The 21338-nt window shown below is 29.8% G+C and overlaps 1 protein-coding gene across 2 annotated transcripts; it reads right to left on the bottom strand.

Moving 5' to 3' along the window:
- Window positions 1–16391: 16391 nt before the first annotated feature.
- Window positions 16392–20825, bottom strand: LOC131647517 (phosphoribosylaminoimidazole-succinocarboxamide synthase, chloroplastic-like). Of its 2 annotated transcripts, none has more exons than XM_058917408.1 (13): window positions 20697–20825; window positions 20131–20492; window positions 19948–20049; window positions 19362–19491; window positions 19178–19270; window positions 19016–19104; window positions 18841–18921; window positions 18672–18761; window positions 18486–18575; window positions 17996–18046; window positions 17868–17914; window positions 17063–17120; window positions 16392–16984 (listed from the first exon to the last, which is right to left on the bottom strand). In XM_058917408.1, exons 2-13 carry the CDS (start codon window positions 20434–20436, stop codon window positions 16925–16927), a joined length of 1197 nt encoding a protein of 398 aa, XP_058773391.1. In that variant the 5' UTR covers window positions 20437–20492; window positions 20697–20825; the 3' UTR covers window positions 16392–16924. The 2 variants fall into 2 exon arrangements, with proteins under 2 accessions (XP_058773391.1, XP_058773392.1); XM_058917409.1 differs by lacking the exon at window positions 20697–20825 and adding an exon at window positions 20604–20672.
- Between the last annotated feature and the right edge of the window lie 513 nt (window positions 20826–21338).

The raw sequence follows: 21338 nt of genomic DNA, 5'->3' as shown, positions 1-21338 counted from the left end.
AATACTTTTAAAGGTCATGCTAACATGTGTCTTTAAGACACATGTTAAAAATATTATAATTAGAAAAAATTAAATATAATTAAATATAATAAAATTACATCTAAAGTTCCACACATTAAATGCGCGTCTTTCATGATTAACTTTTTCCTACTTTTAATTTATAAAAATATAATAAAGATTTTATTTTAAATTAAAATATTATTTGATTTAACTTTTTACTTCTTTCTTTCTTCAATCACTCTAATACACATTAACATAGAGAAATAAAAAAAAATCAAAATAAAAATTGTTCTAATTATATTTATTCTCTATTCATTTGTTAAATAAAAGTGTATTTTGTACAAATTGCTTATTAAAAAATATTTGTCTTTAAATATATATTATAATATTATAATCATTATTATTGAGTTACTTTAAAATATATAAAATCAATATTACATATATTTATACATAAAAAAATAGTTACATTTTTATATAAAATTTATATGTTAGCTACGATACTGGTTTTTCTTTGTAAAAAAAAGAAATATATAATGTATGCTATAGTTAAGAGTGTGGTAATCAAAATTCAACTGAATCGGTCGATTCAACCGATCAAACAGAAAACTAGATTTCTAATTGGTTTGTTTGGACTTACTAATTGATTTGAACTTTGAAGAAGAATCAAGATCAAAATGAAAAATCGATCGAAAATTAGTTAGAAATTGAAAAAAATGGAAGTTTTAATTATTTTTAAAGTTGGACTGAATAATACTTTTAAGGATCATGCTAACATGTGCCCTAAAGACACATGTTAAAAATACTATAATTAAAAAAAATTAAATATAATTAAATATAATAAAATCACATTTAAAGTTCAACATATTAAATGCGCGTCTTTCATAATTAACTTTTTCTTACTTTTAATTTATAAAAATATAATAAAAAATTTTATTTTAAATTAAAATATTATTTGATTTAACTTTTTACTTCTTTTTTTTCTTCAATCACTCTAATACACATTAACATAGAGAAATAAAAAAAATAAAAATAAAAATTGTTCTTATTATATTTATTCTGTATTCATTTGTTAAATAAAAGTGTATTTTGTATAACAATACAAAATACTCAATAAGTTATTAATTTATTGTTATAATTATATTAGAATGAAAGCCTACATAATATATTATCTCATTACTTGTAGTTTTAAAATTTCGCTTATCTTCTTCGGTAAAAATTAAATTAAATTAATTTATCATAGAGTAAGCTTATTTTTTAACACTAAAAACAGAGATTCAAGATATTTTAAATATTTTTTATTGATTTTTTTAAAATAATTAAATATAAATTTAAAAAACATAAAACTATAGAAAATAAATTTAAAAAAACTATTAAGAGTCAGTTATTATAAAATTATCAGTAAATTTTTTATATCATTTAAAAATATTATTAAGAGTATAAATTTTTATTGTGGTCTTTTGGACTCGAAATATTGCTTTAAATTGCATTAAAAAACATCTTATTAATATAAAGTCTAGATGGAATAGCATTGACTGAAAATTACAAAAAAAACATTTTTTAAGAAAAGAAGAAACTTTGTATGAAAAAAGTTGTGCATTTATTATATTAATAAAAGTAGAAGTTTTGAGATTTGAATTATTTACACTTTTTATATCTTTTATTAAAAATATTGAAAAATAAAAAGGAGAAAGTAAAAAGTTAAAAAAGAGTGAAAATTTATAAGAAAGATAAGAAGTGTAAATAATCATAAAGAGAAAAAGTAATAACTTTGTTAATTTTTATTAATATCTTTTTAAATTTTCAACAAAATTAACAAATTTATTTATGGTAATACCTTTAAAGTCTAAAGATAAAAATAGTGCAGTGAAATATTTTACCTATCATAATCCTTAAAAAGAAATATTTATATGTGATTTAAAATTACACTGTCGGTGTCGGTGTATTTCTATTTAATCCATACTTTTAAGAGTTTAAAGATAATGCACTATCAGTGTAAAATATTTTACACAATCAGTGCACCACAACCCTTAAAAATATACTTTATATGTGATTTAAAGAAAAAGTCAAACTTCTACCAAAATTAATAGTTATGATTTCATTGAAAGTGTAATGCTCTATACTATCGGTGTATTTCCATTAAATCCATACGTTTAAGAGGTTAAAGATAGTACATTGTCAGTGTAAAATATTTCACATGGTTAGTGCCTGCATCACAACCCTTAAAAAATATTTTATATGTGCTTTAAAGAAAAAATCAAACTTTTATAAAAATTAACGATTATGATTAATACCTTTAAAAGCTTAAAGGTAGTGCATTATAGTTATTAAAAAAAAAATACTTTATGTGATTTAATAAAAAGGTCAAACCTCTATAAAAATTAACTATTATGATTTTATTAACGTGTAAAACTATTTTACATTGTCGGTGTATTTGTATTAAATCTATACTTTCAATTGTTTATTGGTTTTTAATCAACAATTAAATAATTATTATTCGTATAAGACTTAATGCATACTTAATGCAATCTTTATTATTTTGCACCATTTTAATGTTACGTTAATAATTTTTTAAACAATTAAATTATAAGTGGTTTTTAACCAACAATTAAATTATAAGTGGTTTTGCAAGACAAAATTGTCTCAAATTATAAACTACTCTACCATTTTAATCTTATCTTAATAATTTTTTTTCTAATATATCTTTTATTATTTAATATTTTTTTCTTTTAATTTTTATTTTTTATATAATAACAATATTATAAAATACATAATTTATCTTTTCCATTCAAAATTAACAATGTTTATTAATTTGTATGAAATATTAAAAAAAATTATAATTTGAAATGGATGGAGTAATCTGTTAAAAAAATATTTGCCTTTAAATATAAATTATAATCAATATTATTGATTTACTTTAAAATATATAAAATCAAGATTGCATGTATTTATACATAAAAAGTATAGTTATATTTCTATACAAAATCTATATGTTAACTCCTCGCTTTTCTTTTTCTTTGTAAAAAATAAGATTATTTGATCAAGACATTTTACATGCTTTTGTGTTACTTTGTTTATTTATGTTTGTTAAATATTTTGAAATAAATTACTATAAAGCATTAAAAATAAAACTATTAAAAATTAAATAAATTATTAAGTGTTAGTTATTATGAAATTATAAAAAAAATAGAAATATAATTATGCATTATTATTCTTATATTTGAATAAAAAATATTAATTTATTTATAAGTGGTTAAATTGGGATCCAATCTAATCTAACCAAAAAACCTTAATTCGTAGGGATGACAAAACAAATTGTCCGTCCCGCCCCACATTAATTCCATAAAAAAAAGTGGAACGGACAAGCACGCCAAATAAAAATGGACATAATAATCTAGTCCGCCCCGTCAAGGTGGCGAGCAAGCCGACATATTTTTTATTTTTTTTATTTTTTAATAGGTTAAAGTTTTTTTTTACACTTCAATTAGATTTTTCACTTATTTTTTAGAACAAAATTTTTAAAGCATCTACTTAACAAATTTTACTTAAAAAAATATTGCATGTATTCACAAATAAATGTATAAAATAAAACCATCAAGAATTAGAATTAATAAAATTAACTATAAAAAGACGGGATTAAGGCGGGACGAGCTAACCGAACAGGCAGGGTGGACTTTGGCGGACATCAGACTTTGGCGGGATGGACCACGACTCGTTTTACCACCCCTTTACACCAGATTGATGTCCGATTTGATTTTAATTACATTTATTGTTGGTTTTGGTTTATTGGCTACATTTTGGTAAAACAATAAGTTAAGCAAGATGTTGGACAAGATGTCGTGACATGTTGCTACGACATTGCAACTTGTGTTATTCTATTGTTCCAAAAGATTTATTTTGTCATTTGTGGATCAAGCAACACATTGAAGATTGGATTCTCTGAAGATTTGTTCCAAAGTTGAAGAGATAACAAAGTATGTGATTTTCTTGATTAGATGTCAAAACCTTTTGTCTTGCACTTGAAGATTTGATTAGATATGATTTAATTTATAGAAGGTTGTAGCCAGATTTAATATTCAAGTATTGCACTGACATGTAAAAAGAGGAGTCTAAACCCTAGGAAGATTACAAAGTTGGTAATAAGGATTAGTATCTTTTAGAGCTCCACATGTTGTCCTCTTATCTATCAATTTGATACTGAGTTGGACTGGTTGTTATTTGTTCATTCTTAGGGGTGGCAAAACAGGCCATGACCCGCGCACCCGCCAAAAATGGCAGGTTAGGTTGCGATTTTAGGCCCGCCGCCCGTCCCACCAAAGCCCTTCGCTCCGTCAAAATCCGCTCTTTTTTAGTTAATTCTACTAATTTTAATTATTGATGGTTTTATTTTATACATTTATTTGTGAATAAAAGCAATTTTTTAAAGTAAAATTATTTAAAAAATACTTTATAAAAAATTATTCTTAAAACTATGTGAAAAATCTAATTAAAATATAAAAATTCTATTAATCTATTAAAAAATGAAATAAAAAAATAGACGGGCAAGCCCGCTGTCCGCCAAGCCGTCACCTTGACGGGGAGTGCTAGATTTCTATGTCCATTTCAATTTGGTGGGATTGTCCGCCCCCGCTCTTTTTTTTGGCGGGCATATGGTGGGGCGGGTGCCCGCTTTTCCACCCTTATTCATTGTGATTCACTCATGAGCTTTTAAGCAAGAGTGTAATCTGTTTAATTATAAAGTATTTCTTCTATCAATTGTTATTGTTGCTCACAATCACATGTGTATGATTGAGGAAAGTGAGGGGGGTTCTCATATCTAGCAGTTCCTAGGTAGAAATTGCATAAGGTAGTGATTAGGTGATAAGTTGTAAACTAGGTTTGTTTAGCTTTGAACTAATACTATCATAACGGATTTTCTTCTTGGCTTGGATGCCCCCAGAGTAGGAGAGTTACACCGAATTGGTTAATAATTGATTGTGTCTTTTACCTTCTGCAATTTACTTCTACATAACTTATTATTTGGTAATACTATTCTGTTAGTCAGAAGATGTCTTGACATTGTGTTTTGGTATTGTGACATCTGTCTCAACATCTATTTGAAAGTGCCAAAATTTTAATTGGCATAAGAGCAGGCGCCATAATGTCTTGACACCTGAAATTTATCCTAATGATGTACCAAATGTTACAACATCCCTGGCCCAACCAGATCATCCCACACAAGAACCTGACAAAAGAATTGGTTCCATTGAGGATTCTGAAAAACCTCAAGAGGAAAAAGTTGTAAAGGATGTTGTAGATCATATGTATGTGGAAAGAGAAAAAGGTTGTTCTGACAAGGAAGAAGAAAACATTACTGTGAACAATGATCAAAATACTGATATTGTTGTTTTGATGAATTGGACACTTATGATGAGCTAATTGCTAAGAGACTAACTCCTGTGATAGCTAAAAGATTGAATAGTAGGAAAAGGAAAGGTTGTTGAATCCACAAACAACCTTCAAAAGACTTCCAAAAAGAGTCCAGCTATTGGACCTCTTAAGAAGTGGAGTAAAGTTGTAACTTCTGTTGTCAAGAAAAAGTCCTTAAAAAGGAAGAAAGTTTCCTCTAAGTATGATAATTCTGACTATGATGTCAAACTTGATGTTTAAGACATAATACTGTCAGAAAGCAAGAAAGGCTATGGGAAGAAGATTTCAGCTAATGTTCCTGAAGTTCCAATTAACAACATTTCTTCCCACTCTGTGAAGAATGTTGAGAAGTGGAAGTTTGTCTATCGAAGAAGGCTGGCATTGGAAAGAGAACTTGGCAGGATGCCTTTGAGTGCAAATAAGTATTGGCTTTAATTGAAGAAGCTAGGTTAATAAAGAGCGTGACTGGTTTTGGCAAATGTTATGAGATGTTTGTCAAAGAAATTCTTGTGAGTCTCTCTGAGGATTGTGACAACAAAAGGAGTAAGGAGTACATAAAGGTTTATGTTAGAGGAAAATGTGTGGATTTTTCTCCAGAAATCATTAAATATTTTTGGGTAGAAGTGAACAACAACAAGCTGAATTGGAGGTATCTGATAATATCATTTGCAGGGAAATCAATGCAATTCAAGTTAAGGAATAGCCACGAAAAGGGAAGTTGTCAGTATAATGCTTAAGTGTGAAGTATAATTCACATAATTGGAGCAACCAATTGGATTCTAACCAATCATGCTTCAAACATTTCTACAAGGTTGGGTAAGTTCATTTATATTGTAGGGACCAAAACCAAATTTGACTATGGTACATATGCGTTTGATCAAACCATGAAGCATGATGATGCCTTTATTGTGAAAATTCCTATTGCATTTCCTTCCTTAATTTATGGGATGATTCTGAATCAACACCCTAATATTGTGATCGGTATAGATGTTGTCTGCAAGAGAGAACCATCTCTTTCTTTGCATTAGAGGTTGTTTACATGGAAACATGTCCCAGTCATTATTTTAAGATCTGAAAAGGAAGTTGGTAAGTCAACCTCAAAGGCAGTTCTGATTTCTGAACTAAAGGGCACATGCAGAGCTTTAGATAATACTATAAAGACCTGTACTAAAAGAAAAATTAGGCTTGAAAATTTGACAAGTTCTTTGGTTGAAGAAAAGGATCTGGCTGATAGAGGTGAAGAAGGACAAGAAGGGAAAAAGAGAAGGATGCAAATGAAAAGGGTGATGAAGAAGAAGAGACACCTAGCAGCACTGGTGCTTAAGGATTTGTGTTCTTCTTGGTTTCTTCTGTGTAATTATTTTTTTACTATGTATAAGGGCTTACGCCTATAATATCTTGTGCGCTATCTGTGTTGTGGTTTATAATATTTTAGTTGATCTGGTACACTGTTCTTGTGACTGCTATGGTTTATAATTAGTGATTGTTTCTTTGTGCTTCCACTAATGATTATGTGTTTCCATCTGATATTGTTTGTTTCCACAAATGTATGCATGCTTCCAATTTTATTGTACATTTACTCTATTTTTTGTCAAGATTTGACTAAAAAGAGGGAGTAAAGTGTTAGAATGTTAGCTTGGGAGCTAGTTTTTTCTAATGTCATGTCAAATGTCTTGACATATTGATTGACACTTTGGTAAGAATTTACTACTGCTTAGGGAAAGTAGTCTTTGGTTGCTGGCCATATATGCAACTGTTTAGGGGGAGCATGAGTGTCTGTCATGTTTGTTGTTGGTGTTTAATGAAATTGTCTTACTTATGCTACTACTGCTTATATATGTGTATGATGTTATACCAGATGTTCTAACATGCAAGTATTTGTATCAAAAGAGATTGACTTAGAAAAATGAAATTTGTAAAATGTGCTCCAGACTTTAAAAGAGTGATAGATCTAATTGAGGTATCTAGGTTGATAAGAAATATTGTTGGTTTTGGAAAATATGAGAATTTGTTCTTCTGATTTTGATTTTCCCTTTATAGTGTATTATGACAATAACAAGCATAGTCCAACTTGATGGTTTAGCCAAAATTATGGCTAAAAAGAGGGAGAAATAGTTGTTTTTGGTGTGTACCCTTGAGGGAGAGTTTTGATTCCATGAGGCAGGGGGAGTATTGTGACAAGGGGACCATAGTGCTTGTGTGGTGAGGTTAATATTTCTCAGTTGTGTTTATGTCTTTTATTGTGTTGGTGGTTTTGTGATGTCAAACATGATGTCATGACATCTGATCTCTTGTGGTATTCTGACTTATGTGAGAGTATCAGTTCTATCTATGTGTGTAAGGTTGGGTCTCTATGTATTGGTTTGCTGTGTATAAATTTGATTATTTTTTTGTGCAATATTATGAAGATGAGTCTTTGAAATAATGTTGATTGTGTATCTCTCCTAGTTTTTTTTTGGATGTTTTGTGCAAATATCGTTTTAGCCAAAATATTGCCAAATTGGGAGAATGTTAGGTTTTGATTTGTTAGCTGCATTTTGGTAAAACAATAAGTTCAGCAAGATGTTGGACAATATGTTGTGACATGTTGCTACAAAATTGCAGCTTGTGTTGTTTCTATTTCTGGAAGATCTGTTTCTATTATTCCAGAAGATTTGTTTTGTCATTTGTGGATAAAAAATGCATTAAAGATTGGATTCTATGAAGATTTGTTTTAAAGTTGAAGAGATAATAAAATATCTGATTTGCTTAATTGGATGTCAGAATCTTTTGCCTTGCATTTGAAGATTATATATGATTGGATCTGATTTGATTTACAGAAGGTCTTAACGAGGAGTCTACACCGGCATATAAAAAGAGGAGTCTAAACCTAAAAAGATTACAAAGTTGGGAATAAGGATTAGTATCTTTAAGAGTTTTGTCTATTCTTTGTGATCCTCTCATGTATCATTTTGATACTGAGTTGGACTGATTGTTATTTGTTCAGTGTGATTCACTCATGAGCTTTTAAGAAATAATGTAATTTGTTTAATTAGGAAGTATTTCTTCCGTCAATTGTTATTGTTGTTGACAATCACATGTGTGTGACTGAGGGAAGTGAGAGTGGGTTCTCATATCTAGGAGGTTCTTAGGTATAAGTTGCATAAGATAGTGATTAGATGATAAGTTATAAACTATAATTGTGTAGCTTTGAACTAATACTATCATAGTGAATTTCTTTCCTGACTTTATACCCTCATAGTAAGTGAATTCCACCAAACTGTGTTAATAATTGATTGTGTCTTTTACCCTCTATAATTTATTTCTGCATAATTTATTGTTTGGTAATATTATTCTGTTAGTTAGATAATGTCTTGACATCTGTCTTAACATTGTGTTTTGATGTTGTGACATGAGTCTCAACATCTATTTGAAAGTGCCAGAATTTTATTTATTAATAAGAGTATATATTTTTATTATGATTTTTTGGACTCGAAATATTGCCTTAAATTATACAGAAAAAAAACATAATAAAGTGTTGATTGAATAGCATTGATTGGAAATTTAAAATAAATATTTTTTTATGGGTTAAATAAGTTTTTGGTCCTATAAATATTGCAGTTTCATTTTTAGTCCTCCAAAGTTTTGACAATGGTTTTAACTAGTTTTGGCAACGGTTCTTTTATAAAAACCGATGCCTGAAGGCATATAGCTGCAATATTTATAGGAACCAAAAACTTATTTAACCTTTTTTTTTATTACATAAACAAACCTTTTTTTAAGAAGAGAAGAAACTTTATATAAAAAAAGTTGTGCATTTATTACATTAATAAAAGTAAATTCTTTTTATTTGAATTTTCTACACTTTTATATCTTTTATTATTAAATTAAAAAAAAGAAAAAAAAAGGAAAAAGTGAAAAAAAGAGTGAAAGTTTATAAGAGAGATAAGATGTAGATGACCATAAAGAGAAAAAAAATTAAATAATATCTTTAAATTTGTATTGGTTTTTATGAATTTTATTTAAATTTTCAACAAAATTAATAAATTTATTTATAATAATATCTTTAATTGTTTATTGGTTTTTAATCAACAATTAAATAATAATTATTCGTACGACTTTATGCAATCATGATTATTTTGCACCATTGTAATATGAATATTTCTGCTTTCTATACTAGTTGTGGTTCAAAGGATGTGTCTCTTCTCCACAATGCTCTAGACTGTAGTGCCTCCATACACTTTTTGGTTTTATTAAAGCAAATTTTTATGCAAATCAGGATGACAACAATTGGTGGGCATAGAAGAATATAACTTTGGCAATTTTTTTTCCAATCTAATATTTTCTTCTAAATTTTTGACGAAAAATAAAAATTGGCTTCTATTTTTGGAGATGAATTTCTTAATAATTTCTTTACCCACCTCCCTATCTTCTTGGTCACCTCTGGTGAAAAACCCAAAATACTCTCACTTCATAAATGCATTTCCGAAACGTTTTTTTTTTCAAAATTTGTCTTATTTCAGAAATGCACTTCCGAAAACACGAAAAAAAGGTGTTTTCGGAGATGCATTTCCGAAAACACCCCCTTTTTTGAGTTTTCGGAGATGCATTTCCGAAAACACCATTTTTTTGAAGGGGTGTCTTCGGAGATGCATATCCGAAATATTCCAAGACCAAATTGGTCTTGGAATGTTTCGGATATACACTTCTGAAAGAATTCAATAATTATTAAAAAATTAAAATCAAGGTGAATTAATACAATTAATAGGTATAAAATCAAGGTGAATCAATAAAATGAAGGTGAATCAATAAAATCAAGCTGAATCAAAATTTCCTAAACAATTTTAAAGCTAAAAATTATTTTACTAACTTATATAAATCAAAAACATTTTAATTCCATAAGTAAATTTTGAATTATATAGAATTAAATATAAAATTTATTCATTAAATAAAATTAAGACAAAATCTTTTTTTAATTTTTTTAAACTAAATAAAAAATTATAACTCATTTTTAATTATGAATCAGAATAGAAATATATAAATATATAATAATAATTATTAATTTTGTAAGTCAAATATATAAATATATAATATATAAATATATAATAATTAATATATAAATATATAAATATATAATAATTATTATAAATTAAAACACTCATTTTTTTAATTTTTATAATTATTATATAAATATATAAATATATTTATAATTAATATATAATAATTATTATATAAATATATAAATATATAATAATTTTTATAAATATGTAATATTTATTATAATTATTATATAAATATATTAATATATTAATTAAAACACTCATTTTTTTAATTTTTTTTGTAAATACATAATAATTATTATAAATATATAAATAAAAAATTATAACTCATTTTATAAATAAAATTATTTTAGGTTTTTTAATTAAAATTATTTTAAATTTTAAAATATGAATCAGAATAGAAATATATAATAATTATTATTTATAACTCATAAATTATATCAAAATATATAATTATTATTATTCATTACCCATAAATTATATCAAATTTATGATATATGAATTAACAAATATCTTAAAATTAATTTTTGGGATTTTTAGATTTTTTTTTGTTTTTTCGGAGATGCATCTCCGAATTAATCAAAATCTCAATTTTTGGGATTTTTTCGGAAATGCACTTCCGAAGTCTGGAAAGATTTAGAAAAAAAAATATTTCGGAAATGCATTTCCGAAGCAGGGGTAAAGTGGGGTTTTCGCTGGGGGTGACCCCCATAGGGAGGTGGGTAAAGAAATTTTCTTTATAATTTTAGTTCGGAGATATATCTCCGAATTTATATCTGATATGCTTTGGAGATCTATATTCGAAAATATGTTTGACTCTTCAAATGAAAAACAGAAATAAAGACATTATGGAAAAATTTATAATTGATAATCATAACAACTTGACATTACATTAGAACACACAACATTACATAGATAATAGATAATAGATAATCAGGAAATTAACATTGCAGACCGTTATAAACGGATAGTTCCGAATGTTGCAACATGATGATAATATCTTCGACGAATCTTGAAATCTCCGCATCTACTTCAATCAGACCCTTTGTTTCATATCAATGAAAATTACTCCACATTACCTCTAAATCTACATTTGTCTTCAATTCAAAGATGGTGAGCTGTAATTATAGGCAAATTTCTAGAGAGAGATGCTCCTCCTTCTCTCTAGAAAATTTTTCCCCAACCCTTTAGGGTTTGGTGGCTCTTCTCCACCTCCATGGTGGTCCTCTCCTTCCACCTCTATGGTGGCATCCTCCCTCTCTTTTGAGAGAACTTTCTTCTCCATCCCTCTTCCTTCTCATTCCCTCACCATAGCCAAACTTTTCACCGGAATCTCCCTCTCTCAACCACTACCAACCGCCAAGTTTTCTTCTCTTCTTTTAAGGCCGCCACCGGAACCACCACCGCCAAGAAGAAACGACAAGTTAGTTGTGATTTTTCTACACACCTCAAACACAACAACAATGGATGCTCCTCTCCTTCAAGGAGCTGCTCATACAACTCCGTTGTCCGAAATTTGTCGTCCACCACCGAAGCCGCCATGGTTATACAGTATGCAAATTCTAACAGGGATGCTTAACTTCGGTTTATTAATTTATGTTTTATGTTTTTGTATTTTAGTGGTAAATGATGCACTCTTGGTGTTTGACAAAATGCCTCAAAAGAGTTTTGTGTCTTATCGCATGTTTAGGTGTGTCTATTGGCATTTCATAATGATTGAGGAAGCTTATGAGTTCAACATCTATTCCATAACTATCTCTAGTCATCTATTAATTTGTGAACACTCAAAAAATTGGGGCAATTTTGAGACTAAAGAAAGTCGAAATGTGCAAACACAAGTCAAAGAAATCATCCTTAATTCGATTTGGAAAAAGACTATGGATTCTCGCTTCTACATTGCCATTGATGGTGTTTGCAAGAGAGTGGATTGCTCGTTGATATGTCGTTGGATTTGGTTTGGTTGTGCCTTAGCTTTTGAAAATTATATGTATAATGTCTCTTATGACTATGTAGTGTTTTATGTTATAAGTGTTTTTAGGCTATGTATGGAGTATGTTCCATTTCAATTGTGTCCTAACATTTGTAACTCTTGCTTGATTGGATATTAATGAAGCTTGTTTTTCTATCAAAAAAAAGATGGTGAGTTGTATCTTCCCGTTGGTGTCAAACGAGGGTGAATGATACTCAAGCTTGACAACTCGTCGATTTTCTAGATATCGCAGGAGCGTATTCAATTTGGATATCAGGTCAGTGCAAGTTATGTCCTCACAAATCCTAAAATGAAGCGAAGGCTTCTCACCATTGAAATACACAAATGCAAGGTAGAGATATGTATTCATTTTCTGATATTGGGTGTTTTGTAAGAAAAATGATATGAGAGACGCCCTATTTATACAAAGTTTAGATCTATTTGGACCTTAGAAACCCTATCATGTCATCAGAGCACTTTTTGGATATACATATCCGGATAAACCCTACTATTTTATGAAAAAAAGGGTTTATTCAGACATGCACGTCCGAAAAGCTTCTTGGTGTTTTTTTTAAATTGAAATGCAGTCTATCCGGATATGCATATCCGAAATAAACCCATGAACCAAAACCAGAAACTTCAAAAATATAAATAGAAGTTGTAAACGATAAAATGAGTAAACAAAAACGGTCAACATTTACGCCATAATTAGTGAATATATATTACTTATGCATTAAATTGTATCAAGATTACATCGTTGACGACAATACATTCAAAAAGTGTATCTATTACAATGTAAAATGCATCAAGAGATGCATCACCATATAAATCTACGACTGGTTCTTCCTTTGACATTCCCTTATTTGATTCTCTTTCAAGCTCACTCATTTTGGTGAACTCTTTCATTCTCTCCAAAAATTGATCAAGGCAAGTTTCTTGCTCTTTTGTTGAATGTGTCGTCGACTCCAACAATGTACTTGGTATAGGACACCCCAGTTTCAAATAAACCTCACAAAAATGTAGCGACTTTGAAAGTCACCCTAAGTATATAATGCGTCCTGGAGGATCTTTAGGTGGACCACTCTGAAGTGGAAAAGATGTCTCTGAGAAACCATATCTTGTTAGATCGATACACACTCTGTCATATGCACTTGTTATAAGATGACCAATTTCAAGAAAGCACATCCATTTTGAAAACAGTGCAGGTCCGCTAACATAAAGAGTAAGTGCATCTTGAATTGAATAAAAATCTTCTTTGTGAGAAAATTTTAAAATAATATAATTCATCCCATGTTATGTTTGGACTATTTGATTAAACACAGTAAAGGCTGATTTGTTACCATTATAACAGCCTATCCTTGGCAGTATACTGATCAACATATTGTCCCATACCTCCACAACAGTAGCAACAAAACCATCAAAACCATTCCATCTTCAAAAGTTCCAGTAATGATGGAAACATGTCTTGGAGGCATTATTCACTATAACACTCAAACTAATTAGACTAAGTTAAAACTCTTCTAATACACCTCTTTAATAATATTTAATATTCATCCAAAAGGAATCCAAAAACATAAATCTGTATCAAACAAACTTTGATGGTTGTGATTGCTGTCTAGAAAATCTACTAGTATATTCTAACCATAAATAATAAACACTAGTACAATATACTTATTATTTTCATTCAAAGAGAACATTGTATTTTGAAGCTTTCAAAAATATTAAGAGTATATAATGAAATGATTACGATCTCTATATCGGAAGCAGATCATTTATGTTATTTCCATTAAATAATATTAGAGCTCAAATATATATTACTATTTTATAGGAAGTTTTATAAACAATTACTAAAACCATATTTTAATAAAAACCCTAGTGACCTTTCCATCATGTTATGGTTATTAGATAAATTGTTGAATGAATGTGTTACGTAATCTAAGCTTCCACTAAATATCACTACTGCCAAAAACACATATAACAACGGTTGCAAAATATCTAAAATAACGATTGAACAACCGTTATTAGGTAGGGTGTGGTTGTAAGTGGATTATTTATAATCACGGTCTATGGTCAATGGTAGTAAACCGGATAACGCGCTACATACAACCATGATTATTTTAAACAATTGTTGTTGTATGTCTTTTAATAAAATAAAAAATGCAACAATAGAAGAACAAGAAGAAGAACAAAAACAAGAAGTACAACAATAACAATAACAATAACAACAACAACAACAACAACAACAACAACAACAACAACAACAACAACAACAACAACAACAACAACACAAAATAAAAACAAGAACAACAACAACTAATGTTGCTAACTTGAATCCATATTTTTCTTGTCTCATTCAAGTTGGAGAAGATACGATGGAGTTCTGAAATTTGTTAATGAAATATATGATATTTTCGAGTTTTGTTTATGAAAAAAATGATATTTTCAAGCTTGAATTAGTTAAGAAATAGTATTTCGTAGATGAAAGATGACGTTTGGAGGTAGAAGATGAAGTTCGTCTAAGTTGGAAGTTCGTCTAAGTTTTAGGTTTCACGCGGATCACTAATGGTAGTGTCTTGAGCGTTGATAATCACTAAATGAACGACCAAGATGTGTTTAAGGACGGTGAAGAAAATCAATAAATATGGTACATATATAACAATAATTGTATTAAACAACCGTTGTTATAGGTTTTTTAATAAAATATAAAAATGCACCAGTACAACAACAACAAGATTCGAACTCATGGTCATGCGTTACATATAATATAAAAATGCAATAGAAGAAGAAGAACAACAACAACAACAAATTATATAGTAAGCGTGTTAACAATAAAATGTATGTCACTAATTAAAACTTCTACAATTAAATTAATAAATGAATAAATTTGTTTCATTATGTAATTAAATACACGAAAAAGTACACAACTAACTCAAATACCATAGAAATTTGAGTCACCTAAAAATTGATTAACAAAGTATTCTTACAACAATTTATAGGAGTTGCAAATGGGCATACTCGGCGCATTTAAGTCTGCCTAACAAAAGCCTGCAAAAATTGGGGGAAGGGGGGCGGAGCCAACATAGTAGATAGTATAGGCCTACAAAATTTGTCTTCCTTGCCAAAAAATGAGTGTGGAACGAGGCGGGACAGATAGACACTGCTCCCTAAAGCCTAAAATTTTGATGGGGCAAACAAACACTGCACCCTAAAACATGTGCTCGCCCCGTGAAAAATGCAGACAAAACAAACATATTTGACGGGGTCAGATCGTTTTGCCATTCATAACAAGTTGTATAGAATACTAATTACTTAATATTATTTTAATATGATATTGGAAAATGATCCACTTATCTCAATCTATTTTTTTATTGTTGTTAGTTTTATTATTGAAATTATATCATGAATTTGTATCAATAATTTATGAATTATATATTTAATAAATATTTAATCACAAATGTGCAACGTTACATGGACTCATGTGTGTACGTACTTATCTATTTGTTAATTGCATCAAGAAGAAGATGGTAGTTTATTTTCTTATCTGATGTCCATGTTCCTTGCTCAATGGCTACATTCAACATGATTTTGTTATGTGTAATTTTGAGGAAGTTGTTGTACAATCTCCAAATTCTCTGCTTTTTTCTATTAAGTGTCTTAAATTATTTTCAAATTTTGATGTATTTTGAGAATGGTCTAATCTATAAATTATAAATTAATTAGTTCAGAATTATTATCTATCCATATAATACTTAATAATCTTCAGCGACCCGTGCAACTAGTTTCATTAATAAAGGTGTGTCATTTTTTCTTGTTTTTTTCCTCTTACCAATTTTCAAAATTAAAAATTAAAAATTAAAACTTTAGTTTTTTTTTTTTTTTTTAACTTTCAAGTAAAAAATAATTTTCTAAAATTAAACTTATTATTTATAAGTTTTAAAAACTAAAAAATTATTTTACAAAACCATATCAAACATAAATAAGTTGGTGGAAAAAAATCTCTTACAGTTCTAGTGAGGGTTTGGAGGATATTTGCAAAGAATTTCTTAGTGAAATGCTAATGAACCAACTTGGCATCCATGTTAGTTAGAATTCAGCCAAGCTTGTAAGGTTCAATTTAACAATTTAGGTAGTATGCTGATATTACATTCACATCTCTTGGTTTCAATTTGAGACTCCTGCAACACCATTCAAGGTAAGTCATTTTGTTAAGGTAAATCATTTAAGTGCATATTTGTATTCGAGTTTGACAAAATTCATGGTTGAACTGTGATTTTGTTGAAGCTTCTAAGTATAACTTTTAGCAAAATCGAAATAGCTCATCGAGATGGTCAATCTCACTGTGAATCTAAACATGCACAAAGACACCCTACCCTAGTCATAGGGATGATGAATACTTTCAAGTAGAATTTCAGACTTTTTCCGAATTATTGGTTGAAGTCCAATTTGACAGAAAGATTACAAGACAGAATCAAAATCCTTGGCCATAACAACAAACGTTTTGTGTGGGTGGTTACTTTAAGGATGCTAGTGCAGATGCAACATTTTGCGATATTCGATCATGTATTGGCTCCTGCAAGAACACAGTTTATATTTTGACAATAAAATGTTATATTAAAATGAATTGCATTAGAAATTGTATATGGATTACCTGTGTCAATTGCATCTCAAACTTTGATTTTGTTATAGTCTCGTATAAGAAAATGTATCTGCCAAGAAAAATAGTATGATTCTCATCTATATGAAAATGTTGGGAGGAATATATTGGATTTATACTCGTATGTTTATTATTTGAAGTCAAAATAAAAAACATGAAACATTGAAAGTAAACATGCCTTATCTTTCCGCCTTATGTGACAACATAATGTGGCAGAAAAAGAAAGCAAAACAGAGAGGGGATTAATGTTTTTCAGTTACTTTGTAATCTTCCTTTTCCTCATTCTGACTAAACATACAACAGATACAAATTTGCTGGATCAATTCTCATAGCTTTTAGAAGGTTCTTACAACAGAAAATCATGATATAACTATTATATATCTAGCAAGTCCAAAAGAAAACAGCACACTCTTCTGAGTCAATTTCACTATGCGTAATGTTTGGTTTTGCGGTGAAAAAGTTCGATTTTGAGTTAATTGATTCTGGTTAAAAGTGAGTTGAATGTAAAATGATTTATGTTTGGATAATTTTATACAAAATTGAGTAGATCATTAAATTTCAATATAAAAATTACGTTTAAACTCAAAAGTTACAAATTCTAACTTCAAATAGAATCAATTTTGAAGGCAGAATCAATTCTTCTTTAAAAAAACCAAACACCTCAAAATCATTTCAAAATCAATTCTACACCTTTAGAATTTTGCTTTTGTCTCTTTCAAAAACTAAACCAAATATACACCAAAAATAAGTTTCAAAGCGAAATATATATCAAGTATAAAAGGAAGAGCAGTAGACATACCGCCAAGCCAATTCACAAACAAGATCTTCAGGAGCATCGGGAAGGACCTAAAAAAAAGCCACTCATGTTGTAAAATGCATAGTTCAAGGATAAAAGCTGATTCATTGCCAGTAGAAAATGTAAATTACCTCATCTTCATAAGGGTTGCAGTGACTTTTGAACCACAGCCTTAAGAACTCCTAAAGAAACATAGCATTAATATATGGAAACCAATGTGCTTAATCTATAAAGGATTAAATCATCATTTCGGTCGCTAAAATGTGTGTCGCAATCATTATAGTCCCGAAATGTATTGAAGAAACATTACATTTGCAGTATTCAATCTATGATTGATTAAATCATCATTTTGGTCCTTAAATGTGTGTGGCAATCATGATAGTCCCTAAATGTATTGAAATTACAAAAACATCATTGAGTTTGTCTTTGTTAGTAGAATTTAATAGACTAAACTGACGAAGACACATTCAAAAACAGAACTTACTAAGGTATGACATATTTGGGGATGTTTTTATAAGTTTGTAATATTCAAGGACTATAATGATAGGGCTTGACACATTCAAAAATAAAAATGACGGTTTACTCGTCTATGAAGTAAGCAAAGATGCACATAAGAAACACCTTATCAACATTTTCAGGCTCAAGACCATTTTGAATGCGCTCCAAGTAAGAATTGGCGATCCAATATCTACTCGAATCAGGAGTATGGACCTGAAGTTGGGAACAGAAAAGAAACCCAATCACATTTATATTTTTAATATGTGAGTGCATGTGAGAAATCAATATGTATCAAAGATAGCATTCGACCTCATCAATCAGCAGAATTGATCCATCATTTGCCTTCCCGAATTCATACTTAGTATCTACCAATATAAGTCCATGTTCTAAAGCCACTTGCTGCAAAGTCAAACAAATGGTAAAGTCAACCATAAGGAAATGCATTTTAGAAATGCCTCAGCCAAATAAGCTTTATTACCTGTCCGTATTCAAAAAGGCTTAATGCTTTTTCACTCGCTTCTACATAATCAGCTCGAGGCATCAGTCCCTTTTCTATAATCTGCAACACAAAAGTAAAAGTTTTGGAGAAAATCAAGCTCTACTGCAATCATAGCGCAATAACAAGCACAAAATGACAAAACTAGGCATCATACCTCATCTGGAGTGACTGGAACATCATGATCCGCAGCCTTGGTAGTCGGGGTGAGTATATTCTTAGGCAACTTTTGATTTTTGACCATCCCTGTCATATGTTACTATCCCATCACAAAAGGAGAGAGAAAAATTACAAATTAGAGAAGAATTTGAAATCTCACCCTCTGGCAAGACATTTCCACAGTAGTTACGGTTGCCTTTATTGTAGACTGTCCATAAAGATGTATCGGTACTTCCGGTGACAAATCCTCTAGCTACAAACTTGCAACATGTGTCAATGGATGGGGGCTAGAATCAATCATAAAACGGGCAAATAACAACTCTTTGTATCAGTAAATAACTCACCAACAAACTCAACAGGGAAAACTGAACATTTCTTTGCTATTGTAACGTTTTTATCGGGAGCTGACACAACCGCATTAGAAACTATGTGCTTAGTTCTCTCAAACCACCACAGACTTGTTTCATTAAGAACCTGCAACAATCAGATTATTGAATGCAACATTGCTTAGTAACCATTACTCCACAAGGTGTTTCAAAGATCACTGATTTAAATAGAAGGTAATAGTATTGAATTACGAATCAATGATAAAACACCAATTTAAATAGAAGACGGTAGAAGGTCTGGGTCTCAATCTTGAGAGTATGCTTCTCTCAAAGTCTCAAGTTCGAAACCTCCGCTAGGTGCTAACAATCTCTGTGTTAGGCCAGTCTATACACAGCTTTGCATCTAGTGATTTGATTACCTTCATCTATGTGCAAGAACCTTAAACTACCAACAATATAGAGTAAAGGGTGGTTACTCCTACAATTTCTTATACTATCTGGTTGGCTTTCCATGACAGACAATTATGCAAATGATTTGGATCATCATCATTTCCTTACAAACCATTTTCCAAGTAAATAAACAGAACATGAAAGAATCACAAACCTGGCCTTTGAAAGGAATAGAAGCAAGAACCCTATCAAAAGCACTCTGGCGATCAGTGGTCACTAATACAAGATAATCCTCGGTATCATAAATATCTCGAACCTGCCAACATTACATTATGCTACTTCTGAATCCCAAGTACATATAATGATATAGATAATGATTGAAATATGATATACTTACTTTGCCGCGAGTTTTGGATTTGAGAGCAGGAACTGTCAAATGCAGGTTAGTTTCAGAGAGGCAATTTGAGAGGGAAGTTGTGACAGCATCAAGAACTTGGTGTTTGCGAGTGCTGTTGAGGAGAGTGTCTCCGAAAGAAGGTTGTTGTTCGCTTTCTTTTCGCATTGATGAAGCGCGAATGGTTGTGATTCTGAATTTGTTTGGTCTGTAAGTGATTCTGGTTGTAGAGGTAATCACTGATGGGGAAAGTGGGATTTTTGTGTGGAGGGTTTTGGGAGGGTTTAAGGAAACCATAGAATCAATCATTTTATGGCCAATAACACAGCACAAACACAATGTTTAAACAGAAAGTGCTACCAAACCTACAAAACAATAACAAATTGATGTTTTTCATAACTTTATGACAATGATTTGATTCATAACAATTTAATAAAGATTTATACTATTAATACTCAAAGTAAAATCGAGCATACATATGAAGAAGATAATTGACGTAAAATCCAGAAAGAGCATCATCAACAACAAATGAAAGAGGAAAAAAGAAGAAGAATGTATTCGGTATTTACCTAGATTGAAGCAGATGTTGATTTGTATGCTTCCTTCAACCTTCAATTAAATATGTAAGTGCGTGTTGGAATATTTGAAATGAAAAGGTGACACATTTTGTTGGGAGACAAGAAAAAGGAGAATTTCTAACTTTTATTTAGGGGTCTTTAGCAAAAAAAAATTACTTATTTTAGAATTCGAGAGATACATCTCTGAACGGACTATATATTATATTTTTAGAGGTGTTTTTAGATATGTATCTTCGAATACACCCATTAATGAATTTCGGAGTTACATCTCCGAAATAATGATTTTCAAAAACAAAATCAAAAAACTAGAACAATTTAACATAAATGTTCTAAATTACGTAGATAATGAAACAGAAATTTAACATTACATATTATTATAAACAGGTAGCTGAGGACGTGACAACATTTTAATGACATTTTCTCCAAATCTCTAAACCTTCGCATCGACTTCAACCAACCCTTAGCGAAATGTCGGCGAAAAGTATTCTACATAACCTTTAAATCGTCATCTGTCTTTAGTTTAAACTGGGTGAACTGCACATTTTCTTCAATGTCGAGTGATGGTGAACGATTCTCGAGCTTGACTATCTTCCGATTTTCTGGATATTATAGGAGAGATTGAGTATGGTAATC

Source organism: Vicia villosa, linkage group LG2 (assembly GCF_029867415.1).
Source record: "Vicia villosa cultivar HV-30 ecotype Madison, WI linkage group LG2, Vvil1.0, whole genome shotgun sequence".
Classification (NCBI taxonomy): Eukaryota; Viridiplantae; Streptophyta; class Magnoliopsida; order Fabales; family Fabaceae; genus Vicia; species Vicia villosa.
Note: the sequence above shows the minus strand (reverse complement) of the source record. Positions and strands in the feature narration are given on the sequence as shown.

Excerpts from the sequence above, each read along its gene's own strand:
- LOC131647517 (XM_058917408.1), bottom strand. The coding sequence starts at position 20,436 with ATGATTGATTCTATGGTTTCCTTAAACCCTCCCAAAACCCTCCACACA. Across the intron at positions 19,271-19,361 it reads TTTCCCTGTTGAGTTTGTTG|CTAGAGGATTTGTCACCGGA; the intron begins GTGAGTTATTTA and ends GCAAGTTTGTAG. Across the intron at positions 18,762-18,840 it reads GCCTTTTTGAATACGGACAG|CAAGTGGCTTTAGAACATGG; the intron begins GTAATAAAGCTT and ends TTGACTTTGCAG.